This window comes from Fundulus heteroclitus, chromosome 4 (genome assembly GCF_011125445.2).
Source record: "Fundulus heteroclitus isolate FHET01 chromosome 4, MU-UCD_Fhet_4.1, whole genome shotgun sequence".
Lineage (NCBI taxonomy): Eukaryota > Metazoa > Chordata > Actinopteri > Cyprinodontiformes > Fundulidae > Fundulus > Fundulus heteroclitus.
In genome coordinates, this window is record NC_046364.1 from 1,962,876 (window position 1) to 1,975,382 (window position 12,507).

At 43.0% G+C, this 12,507-nt stretch overlaps 1 protein-coding gene across 7 annotated transcripts in view; it reads right to left on the reverse strand.

Annotated features, from left to right (window-relative positions):
• The window catches only part of LOC105937705 (SH3 and multiple ankyrin repeat domains protein 2), a 308,586-nt gene that overhangs the window by 45,071 nt on the left and 251,008 nt on the right, over positions 1-12,507 (reverse strand). For all 7 annotated transcript variants that reach the window (XM_036135850.1, XM_036135847.1, XM_036135849.1 and 4 more), the window contains one exon: positions 8,655-8,779. In XM_036135850.1, the coding sequence (XP_035991743.1) occupies positions 8,655-8,779 (125 nt within the window). The remainder of the gene's footprint in view (positions 1-8,654; positions 8,780-12,507) is intronic.

The window sequence follows — 12,507 nt, forward strand, 5'->3', positions numbered from 1 at the left end:
CGTTAAAGTTTAAGTATCAACAATATATCATCCATCTACTGTCTCAGCGGTGCGATCGTTCTGCAGAAACACAGACGACGACACGCTCTTTGGCTCAGCAGATCTGCACACAGCTGCATGCAGCACCAAGCTGCTGAACGGAACCAAGCTATGAAACTTTGATGCTCCGCTCAGCCCTAAATCATGCATGGAAATGTTGTGCTAAGGTACAGTAGATGCTAACCGGAGCTGTTAGCGCTGGTCGCATTAATACAAGCTTCTGAACATCTCTGTCGTTTTTGGTTTTCAGCCCATATCAGCCAATAAAGACGGTTCCTTTAAAGATAACAGATTCAGGAGGACGAAGAGTTCACCTGTCAGACACCTCTTCACTGCTGCACTGCAAAAAGGGAACAAAAAGTAAGTGAAACTTTCTTGAAATAAGTGTATTTTCCCTTGATTAGAGCAGGTAAATAAGACTATTTGCCAATGGAATAAGATTTTTGCACTTAAAATAAGAACGATTCATCTCCATCATCTTATTTCAAGTGCAGTATATCTAATTATCTTATTTTAGGGGTAATAATACTCATTCCATTGGCAGATAATGTTATTTAGCTCCTCAAATCAAGGAAAGATACACTAATTTAAAGAAAATTTTACTTACTTTTAGTTCCTTTTTGCAGTGTGCTCATCATCTGCCCGGACTCTAAAAAGCTGACGTTCATAAGAGCTGACATGCTACAGCAGAAAGGCCATCTCCCCATTCTCCTGACCTCCACAGTGGGACGGCACTGTGCCTTGGGTTCTGCTGCTCCCACGTCGGCTGCAGCAGCTTTTATGTTGTGTTTTTTACAGCGTCGCTGCAGGAGAGCATGCACAGCCCCAAAGAGCCACAGAGGTTATTTACAGCAGCAAGAGACGATCTACTGCTGATCGTTAGTGCACGTCTGATCTAAGCGCTCTGCGGAATATGTTATATCTGAGCTGCGGTTTGACGTTTACTACAGAAAGCATCACAAATGCACGCGTAGACATGACCAGCAGCAGCCGCACAGGACTGAGGATCCAGTCACGGGTCACACGGCTTCTAGATGATCCACAAACATGAACATATTCTCACAGACCGATGGACAGACAGATATAAATAACTAACAAACCTGCCATGATCTGCTCACTGTGAGATAACTCACTGAACCCTAACTCTCCTTCATTTGTTAATCTCTCTCGCTCTAATTTAATCTTTAAAATACCAGAATCTGCACATTATTTTTAAACGTCTCTTATTACGTCAATTTGCCCGGCTTCATTCAGCCGATCAGACGGTAACTCGGTTCTTTAGCAGCCTGTTAAATCTGTGATTGACTCATATTTTGGTTCAGTTTCACTAGACATGATTAATGTCACACCTGGACAATAAAAAAGAAAATAATGAAATAGATCTGAAACATATATGAAAAAGCAGAAACAGAATACATCTGTAAAAAAAAAAAAAGGAAATGTTTGTTTTTACAGCTGGGTTTACAAGAGGCTTAGCCTTCCAGTTGAATTACTGAAGGAATGTCGCTTTGTGAATTTTAAGTAATTAATTAAAAATCGTTTTGGCTCTGCATCTAAAACGGTATTTTATTTAATTCAATTCTTAAACTAAAGGTCTTCCTTAAGTCATCCTCACTCTGATGCACCTCAGGGTTGTGTTCTGGGGTCCCTATTATTTCTGGTATACATCATCCCTCCTAGGCATATCTTAAGAACGTTTAAAATGTCTCATTTCATATATGATGATGATGACACTCAGTTACAGTCTGTTTTATGCCTCAGGATGTGTTGAAACTGCACATCTTTAAGTTAGACTGTGTAGGAAGCTGCATGGCGAAAACATTTCTCCAACTAAATGAAGATAAAACAAAAAAATCTTGATTTTGCTTCAGGATAATAAAAACAATTAACGATGGAAACTGTCAGCCCTTTAACCTCCTAGTCATCCATCAGTTTAGGTACATTTTGACTCTGGTTTACCTTCCTGTTCAGTACCTGATTTTTATCACTTCCAGACTATTGCTACACAAAGCAGCTTTATCTCAGAAGCAGATCTAGAAGTTGTTATTCTATGTTTGTTTCTACACTAATCAGCTGCGTAGACAAAGCCGTCTGCAGGTTTTACGTCTCGCTGCGGTCAGACTCCGGACAGCGAACATTTCTCACATCAAAGCGCTTTTCGTCCTCTCCAGTCCTGGACTCCTTAGTTCTCACTTACGGGTCTTTGAACGGTCCAGAACCGGCATACATCTCAGAACTTTTACAGCAGGTCCTTTAACTTCATTGGGCCGAGTCCTGCTGGTTGCTGCTCATAGGCTGAAAACTAAAGCTGGCAGAACCTTCTCTGCAGCAGCACCAGAACTTTGGACCCGTCGCTTTTCCCTTAAGATCGGTGGTCTCTGTTTAGCTTTTTAAAAAGCAACAAAAACTTTCAATGAACTACTATGATGTACAGTTGAATAATGTTTTTCATTTCATTCTGTACAGCCCTTTGTGATCCAAACCTTGAGAGGTGCTATATAGAACTTTATGTAAATAAAGTTTTACTTCCTTACATACTACTGAGCATCTTGAAGCCCATTTAGGAGGAAAACTCTGATGAAATAAATTCCACCACAAACAAAGCTGTCCTATCGTAGGGGTCTGCTTTTGTTTAAGGTTCATTTGATAAGTAAAACCCAAAAGGATCACTTTGTTCATATGAAGTTAAAAATAAATAACCATGTCATTTTTAAAGCATGGTTGTGTGACGTAGTTATTAGTCAGTATCTTACCAGCGGTAGACAGCAGCCTGCATTGTCTGCAGTGATTTTTCTCTCTTGGTTCTCATTATATTGGAATATAAAAGTCAGAATACTGCAGCCCAAACTCTTCTGATACCCTGACAGTGCAAACACTGACGCTTTAATGATAGTCCCACTTCAGAATATTTTGCAGCTTTAATTTAGAGCAATGTCTGAGAACATTTCTCAAGCCACTCAGAGCAAGAACCTTCAGGAGAAGATCTCTGGATTCAAAAACTACTCCATGTTGTTGTTATTTGATCTGTTTTCACATCTAAACACGTTCTCTCTTTCTGTTGCCACCATTTTCTGGACCTAGGGTCGGACTTTATCCTGCAGACGATAGCAGCGAAGGAATACATAAACAGCGAGGGACTGTGAAGGTGAAACAGACGAGGAGATCCAGAAGAACTGCTGGATGGGAGGAGGAAAATGGCAGCAGAATCCAGAAACGTCGAGATCAGGTAATTATTTAATAAAAAACTAAGACGGCAGAGGCAGACGGTGACAGGAGAAGATGGTGAGACCAACAGTGAGTGGATACTGGGGTGAGTCTATGATCCACGGATGTAACCCATAAAAACAGCCGCGTCCTGCTGTATGCAAGGCCATGCAGGCTGATTTTAAACAGAATTATAAATAGCATTAAAGGAAATTTTCTCTGAAACCTTATTGGTTTATTTTTTTGGTTAGATCACTTTTATTCAATGATGTGATTTTAGTGACTGTGGGTTTGAGAATCTAACAGGAAGTCAGGAAATGCCTCACAAGTCGGAGTTTAGTTTGTCATCTTCAGTGAGAATTTTCTGCAATCGGGATTAAAAATAACAGCAGACACCAAAAGGCAGTTTGGGGAGACCAACTAACCTTTTTTAGGACTGTGGGAGGAAGCCGGAGTACCCGGAGAGAACCTACACATGCACAGGGAGAACTCTTCATGCAGAAGGAGCCCTGGAGGGGATTTGAACCCACAACTGTCTGTCTGCTGTGCAGCAAGCACCAGTTCTCACAGATTATCAGTAAATTACAACAATATTCAGTAACATCCATCAGTCTGGGGTGAATTGCTCTTTCTGTGACAGTTCTGTAAGTCAGAAAGTAGCTTTTTACCCCTTATTGTCCTCCTGCCTGTAAATCTCACCCAGCTTTCATGAGTCACAAACAGCGCTGGTCTTTCAGAATCAGACGCTTTTTGCTCTGACTGTAAATGACTGATTTCTTCTAACATTGTACCTCATTTAAATGTGGTGTAACTGTTTCAACGCATAGATCCAGTTTGTGTTGAGGAACAAATATTCCCCCTGCGAGCTCTTTGTTAGCTAGACGAACACACAACTCTGGTGAAAGATTCTCGTTAAATCAGCCTGTCTGCTTTTCTCATAAGAACATAATAAGAGCATAATGTGACCAAGAGCTCCAAAGAAAGAAGAAAAAGCAGGTTTTGCCCAGCTAGTGTCAACAGAACCACTATCAGACACGATTACAGGACCAGAAAATGGTTAAAGTGGGGAAACTTTGGCCTTTATAATAATCTTCCCCCTTTACATCAATAAAAACACTTGTTTAGCAGCTCCTAACGTGCTGCTTTAAACTGAACGTGTGCATCAATATGGGTTAGAGTTATAAATCCTTAACACAGACGTTGAGGCTGGAGAGAAGGAGCGATCGCAGCGACGTTCAGTCCATGTTTATGTTAAAAATGAGCCACGGATGGCTAACTAGCTGCAGGCCCTGCAGCTGTGAGAGCTTCAAACCTTGTCAGGTCTTTTTAAGCAGGTCCGTCCTGCAACACATCAGCAGTTCCCACTTCTTCCTGAAGCAGATCAGCCAATCAAAGATTAAAGAGAAATTCAGGATCAAAGAAAATATTGGAGGAGAAAACAGAGAGTTTAAATGAAGCTGAGGGCGAGCTGCAGACGCAGAAGCAGCCTGCTTCTCCTCATTTGATGCTCCATTTAGCACAAGCACAAAATAAACCAATCTCCAGTTCACCGCTGCTCACACACACAGTCGTTATGGAGTCCTATATATATATATATATAAAAAGCGATCCCGGAATAGAGGACGTGATTTTCCCCGGACTAACGTAGCAGCTGTGAAACAATCTGCGAGGCTGCGTTCCTGACTCACGTTCAGCAGCAGCAGCCGCAGCGTTCGGCACATTCTGGAAGCACAGAAAACACTGCAGCACTGAAGATTACTTCAAGTCGCTTTAATCAACGCAAATCCTTGTTGCACTACAAGATAAAAACCCCAAAGAGATCAAAGCTGCTTACACGACACAGCGCCGCACGTTAATCATGGCGGCTGGAAGAGCGGAGCGTTGCTTCAGCGTCGCTGAACAACATCTGTCAGGCAGAACGGAGACAGATTTGACTTTTCAGGCAAGAAGGTTTCAACTTTTTTACTGCAGCAGAGGCCAAAGATTTCAGGTCAAAGTTTAGGAAGTGCAGGTAAGCGCTGGTAGTCAAAGCCTGCGGCGCTAGGAAAGGTTTTCCAGATTTACAATAACCAGTCCAGTGGTGATTTCTGTAAGAGCTTAAAGCTAGAAGTTGATTAAAAACAAATATGCGAGAACATCTTCAGACGTCAGGCAAGTTTCTACGACTAAAATATAGAAGGAATGGAACAAAAACACGTGTTTTCAGCATTTGTTGAAAAGAAAGTCATATTTATGCATTGTGGAGTTTAGTGGTTGTCAATCTGGTTTCCTGGGAGCCCTTAATGTTGCGCTGGCAAAAAAACCAACAACCATGAGTTTGTTTCCACAGACACACTTATACATGCAAGCGCAAATACCAGCAAACAACAGGCAGTTTTATTTAGTTATTTTCTTTAATTGGTTCCATCCATCCATGTTCTACCTGGTTTACATCAGGCAGAACATTAAGAACAATTTCCTTTTCACCACGTTGGCCTGGAAGTGATAAAACACTTAAAACCAGGGCTGGGTTTCATCTAGGAGGAGCCGATTCGATACGATACTCGATACAAAGCTCAGCTTCATTTGATTTGACTCCAATATCGATATTTATTACTTTCAAATTAATGCTCAAAGTCATTCAATCATCAAAACCAGCCAAATATTATATTTATGTTGCTCAATAACTGAACACTGATATATTAACAGGAAATTAAAGTGCATTTGGTTCAATGCATTTAACGTATCACAGAAACCAAAAATGTCCCAAACGTCTGATTTTACGGCTTCTAAAATCCTGTCGGCCGATCTGCAAATTTGTCTCACTTTCTCTTCCTCGCTGTGAACAGTAGTGGCTGTAATAACGCCCCCTATGGGTTGGGAGGTATATCGTTATTGAAAGCCAGCATATTGATATTAAATTGATTTTATAAACATGGATATTAATCTTTGTATCGATTTTTATGCACAGCCCTACTTAAAACCTCTGCTAATGTACAATAACCAATGTGTTCATTCAGCCAATTACACACCTCCTTAAAAACGTTGTTTAGTCTGTGTTTAAAAAACAGGAAATTAAATCAAAGTTCAATAATTCACAGCAGTGAAGCGAACAGACATAAGGCAGAATAAAGACTTAGTGTTATAGATTGATGGTTGATGATGTGCAGCTCTCTAGTTCTGCACATCATCAATCTGGTTCCCAGTGAATCCGTTTGGGGGAAGGAGGGACATTCAGCAGAACTCTGCAAGCTGATTGGGCGAAGCGGCACCTAGTGCCCACCTACAAAAGGTTGGTTTTAGCCAATCACGGTACAAAATGAAAATCTAAGCAGCAGGCGTCATGAGAAACTACAAGTTCCGCTGGTTGAGGCTCTTCTTGTTGTTCCTTCAAAGAAGAAAAGTTGGATTCCTACGATCAGATGTGACAGCAGCAGCCGGGTGTCCTGCTGCTCTGCCAGGTCTATGCAGGTTCGGCTGTGGGCTCAACCACTCCTGCTTTGGTCTTCACCGTTATGTCCCGCCTTAAACCCCAATACTGCAACGTGATTGGCCCAAACGTCTTTGGGTCGGACACAAACGGTTGAAGCCAGAGCGATACGAGACGGAATCTCATGTTTGATGAAACGCACAAATACTGCAAGACGTTATTGGTTTTAGGAACTTCCAGTTTAATAAGTTGGGAGGAAAGCATATCGTATCTTGCAGGTAATTCCTGTTGTAGTAACAGATTGAAGTTAGGAGGTGAAACCTAGCATGGTTCGGGGTTAGGGTTATAAAACCTAGCAAGGTTTCATAAAATGAACAGAAGACAGCGTTCTGACCAGTTTGTGATGAAGGCCAGTTAACCTGAGAGAACAACAGGCAGAGGTGTGTTTTATAAGGGGCATTGGGAATAAATCCAATGGTGGGATGGTAGATGATATCCAGTTTTTTAAGACTTTATGTCCCCATAATCAAACAACGGAGGAATGCAGATTTCAACAATGACTTTTAGCTGAATATGTAAAAGAAGAGCGGTTTCTGTACAGAAAGCCAAGCTGAGACAATGTCTGACCAGAACAACCTGTTCTCTACAGCGCTTCCATCTATTGTGGTGAAGTCCCAATTAGTGACAAATATGGCTCAATTTTTTATTTCCATTACAATCATAATTTACATTTCACCACAGTTTTTCATCTTTTGGTGTTTTTTTGCCAACTCGTGAGAAGAACTACTGAACGTTGATACTCAGGACCACCAACCACTCCAGAAAAGCCCAATCCGGCAACAGAAATTGGATTTTCTGGAAGCTAAAGGAAAAGAACGGAAAGAAAACTTATAGCAAAGAACCGAGCGTCGTGTATAGCTGCAACTATGACCCGTCTAGCAGGCTGTTGTAATCCTTCACTGTATTATTATCACGCTGAAAGGGTTAGCTTGTTATTTTATTTATTTAACTGGTAATACCCAGGAAAACATTATTTTAATGCAGGGCGTGTAGCGGGGGACGACTGTCACTGGTAACAGGACGGATGGAGCTCAGCCCTGGAAAGCTTCCAGTCTCTGCTGGTTGTGGAGATGTTGGATAACCTTTTTTAACTATGAGTTAAGGTGAGTGAGCCCATTTAATCAGGGGTCACCACAGCAAGTCATTACTACTTCAGCACAGACAAAGTTTTTACACCGATACCCGTCCTGAGGTAGACCAGGATTCAAACCCAGATCCTCTGAGTTAAGATTACGGTTCTACTAAGGAGAATAAACTGATCTTTACATTACTAATGCTAATTGGGCTAATTTTTGATCATAAACGATGAAGAATAAAAGTGAAATCCTCACACATCTGCAGCACCAGGTCATAGACTGCAGCGCTGGTTCTGTCTATGACCTCATCACAGATACCGCTTTAAAAATCTGCACATTTATATTTAACTCTGATTTTACAGTTTTAAAGCCACTCCACAAGAAATTAGATGCAAACTTGGGCAACAAACTAGCAAGGCTTTGCTAAACCTCTGGAAAATCCCACATTTCCGGGACAACCTTTGGCTGAAATCAAAGCTGCAGCGAGCTCCACGGCTCTAAAGACAGCCAGCAGGTGTTATTCCTCCCACCACATCCTCAGACTATTCTCCTCCGTCTTACAGTGACCATTTTAAGAGCTGCAGGAGTCACAGTCAGACAGACTGAATGCACACTCAGGGAGCACGGCACAGAAACAGCCAAACCGTTTAAAATGATGTAGAGAAACGCTCAAAAGCTCCCAATGATTATCTGAAAATCCTTTTCGGGAAGCTTATTTCTAATACCACAGGACGCACAACAAACACGGTTTGGATTTAAACACAAATCCAACAGTTTCTCTGCAGAAAGCTCCCGCAGGAGAACAAAAAGACAGTCCAGCAGCAGCAGCAGCAGAAACAAAGCCGAGCGCAGGGAGCAGCTCTTACCTCGATGAGGAAGTCCCCCGTCCGGAGCCCCGCCTGCCAGGCCACTCCGCCTTCATCCACCGACTCCAGGTACTGCAGCGCCGGGAAGGCCGGCGTGGGGGTGAACTCCTCGATGGGAGTATCGGCTGCAGCACAGGGGGACAGAGGTGATGGTTGGAAGTTTATTTTATCACAAACGATTGGAAAGCACAGATTTATGAAATACATATTTCTACGTAAGCGTGCTAAGTGAGATTATCATTTTTCTTCCTGTGAGGGTTTCTTCCAAGAAAACACATTTAAGCAGGTGTAACATCTTTCCTCCCAGTTGTTGTAAAACACAGAAACCCTGCACTGGCCTGCTAGTCTGCCTAGATCTCACCGCTGCCTTAAATGTAGTAGACGGCAACCACAAGGTACCACAAGGCTCTATTCTTAGGCCACCTCTTCTTTCCCTTTACCTTTTTTACCTAAAAGTGGGATTTCTTACCATTTCTATGCAGACGACTTTCAGATCTATTTCTCGGTGAAGCAATCCGATGCTCACTCTAGTCCGCCCCTTCTTGGCTGTCTTGGTGACATCTAATCATGGATGGCCATTGATTTTCTTCATTTTAGTGAACGTTAAACATAAGAGATTCATTCGGACCCTCTGTGCCAACCTCAGGTGTGTTATCCATGTTAACTCTGAGGAAGAGTCGTTATCTTTTTATCTTAGACGTCTCTCTAAAACGACTTTTACCAGGACCTAGCCGTGTCCCTCGGTCACGTCTTCCACTAGCCAAAAATGCAGAAACGCATTTTTTAACAACAGGAGCACATCACTCCCGTTTCAGCCTCTTTGCACAGGCTGTCCATTTCTGTCTGGATCAGTTTTAATGTTCTCCTAATGGCCTTACATCAGCACATTTGTGCAACCTGCAGCGCCCTGTCGCCTTCCCTCAGGTCCACTAACCAGATGCTGCTTGTGGGGCCTAAATCCCAGAGGAAACCGAGAGGTTATCCAGCGTTTTCTGTTGTGACCACAAAGCTCTGGAATGATCTGCGTCTGCATAAAACCCTCAGGTGAGGTTTTTGAATCTCACCTGTAAACAAGCAGACTCACAAGTGGTGAGTCTGACAAAGATCTTTTTATTCTGGTTCTATTGTGCTGTTAAAGTTTTTTATTTTTCTATCTCTGTCTATAAAAGTGAGTATGGTTCATTTTGGCAAAATGTAGCATCTTAGAGATTAAACTTTAGAGAGATTAGATCTACTTTTTAGCTGCACATAAACTGCTGTAAATATGTAATTCTCCCTGCTAACACATCTCATTTAAAGGTCCGTAGCAGCTGAGATAAAACGTTGATTTTCTCCAAACTGAACTGAAATCCTACAACATTCTAGCATCGGTCTGTGTGCAGGAAGTTAGATAAAGCTACATCTTTTTAACAGTATCATTAGTTTTATTTAGGACCTGCATGAACTATACAAATATTTAAAGTAACTCAATAACTGCTCGTTTTTCTTAGCTCGGGCGATTCCGGTGTTTTTACTCCAATGTTACCAAACACCAACGCCGTTAAGCATTTAAATGTTTGTTTCATATAAACCAACCAATCTGGGCCCAGGGGCCCCAGCGCGGTCCTGCAGAGGTGCCATCCTGCAGCTTTTAGACGCATCTCCTCTCCAACACACCAGAATCAGATGAATGTCTGGTTAGCGGGCCTCTGCAGGGCTAAAGGAGCGGATGCTGATGAGGGACTCGGGTGTGTTGCATGCATCTAAAAGCTGCAGGACTGGATGAGGCCTGATTTGGGTTGTGTGACGATGCAGCTGGAAACAGCAGAATAAATGCTATAGCACTGTTTTTTGTCCCATTTTCTCCCAGCTTGTTGTTTTTAACGATCCACCTCAATGTTAGAGATATTCTGACTGACTTTATACAGCATGCATGAAAAACACACATTAAAACTGCATCAGAAAATCCCTTTCTCCTCCGTCTTTAGAGGAGCTGAAGTAACATCGTAGCAGAGTAGGGAAGCAACAAAAAGGCAGGTTGTCATTTTAAAGACTGCCTGGTTGGTCCAAAGTTCTGCTGAAGCTTCCAAGCAGCCGTTTACATTGGATTAAAGCCATAAAAGTGATGCAAATATACAAACACTGACAAAGTTTTAAACACCAAAAGGAACTGCTGAGAAGGAACGGTCTGATTTCTGTGTAATCTGGTTCTCAAGCAGACCCACAAAGCCTTTAGAAATGACTCGATCCCAGACAACAACCAGTTCTCTTTGTGAAACACTGAACGAGAACTGCAGCAAACGTTCAGTCCTGACGCTTAAAAAGCAGGAAGGAGCAGTTTTCAGAGCCCAGTTTTACTGATGCTGGGTAGAGGCGCTCTCCTCATTAACGGCTGCAGCGCTGCCGCCCGCCCGCCCTCCCTTCGCCCGCTCGCTCTCGGGGAGGTTAGAGAATCCCGTGGCAGGGAGAAACCAGTGGTGACAAGTGACACTTCCTATAACTCACCGTCTTACTGGGAGACACAGACCACGAGCGCATCCCAAGATCTCATGGGAGGTTCTTAACACAGTTGTGATGTTTCTGCGTGTGTGAGCGAGCGAGACGGAGGGGCGGGTAGGGCGAGGAGTGGAGGCAGCATAGAGATGCAGAGCGAGGAAGAGGATGTGAGCTGATGTGACAGCTAAAGCATCAGGGCATGTTTGTGTGTTCCTGTTCACCCCCAGCACAGGATGAGCTCGGCTGGGTCCGCTCCTCCGGGGGAAAAGTCAGTGTGTGTCACAGAGACTGGAACATTCCTCTTGTTTTTCCAAGACAGATCCCTCTTTCCCTCCATCTCTGCCTCCTCCTTTCTTGCTCCTTTAAATAAAAAAAAACAAAAAAAAACAGAAGCTGCCTCCGAAGAACAAACGGAGGGGCGCCAGCGACCAATCGAACGGCGGCGCACAGTAGTGGAATGCAACGTGGATTATGACACGGCGAGAATCATCACAGGAACCGACGCAGCAGCTCCAACCGGCTATTTTTAGAGCCCATCTCGCAGCCTGCTGGAGTATCAACCTGCCTGAATGTGCCACTCGTATCACAACAAGCCAAGATGAGCGGGGGGGGGTGGGGGGGGGGGGTGCTGCGAGACGGGGACGTGTCGAACACAAGACTCCTTCCAGAGGAGTTTAATGGGAGCGGTTCTCCTCTGGGCTGATGTCATGGACCTCTGGAGCAGCTCAGAGCAGTGTGGCAGCGCTGGTCTGTGGACGCACCGATCTGAACATCTGGGCCAATAACCAGAGCCGATATACAATATTATATATATATATATATATATTATATACATTTTTCTACACCGTGAAGAAACGACCACACTGCTTCAGTTAAACACAAATCCAGCATCGCATCGCTGTCACATGACCAAACAAACACCACATGATAGAAATAAAAATCGTTCCTTAATATCAGCCCAGGTTTACTTATCGGGACAACACCGGTATGTTAAAAACATCGACCAACGCTGATGTTAAAGCAGATATAACGCGCTTTGTTTCTGGTTGCCCTGCAGTGGCACATCTGCTCTGCCAAACATTAGAAAAACATCATATTTCAATAATGCCGTTGTTTGTTGTTTCTGATGTAAAACTGATGAACCTCCATTTTCACAACCACTCTCTGAGCTTTAGCATCTTGGTCACTGAGATCAGATCCAGGAGCGGACAAAAAACGACAAAATCCACGATAATAAGTTAAACAGCAGCGTTTGAATGAATGGCCATTAAAATATTACAGCCACCTGAATATTGCTTCCATGCAGTTCCTTGCAGTGTTGCAGGCATCTCTTAATTGTGCTCCAGTTGTGTAATTAGTGTTAGTGCTGAATTCTCAC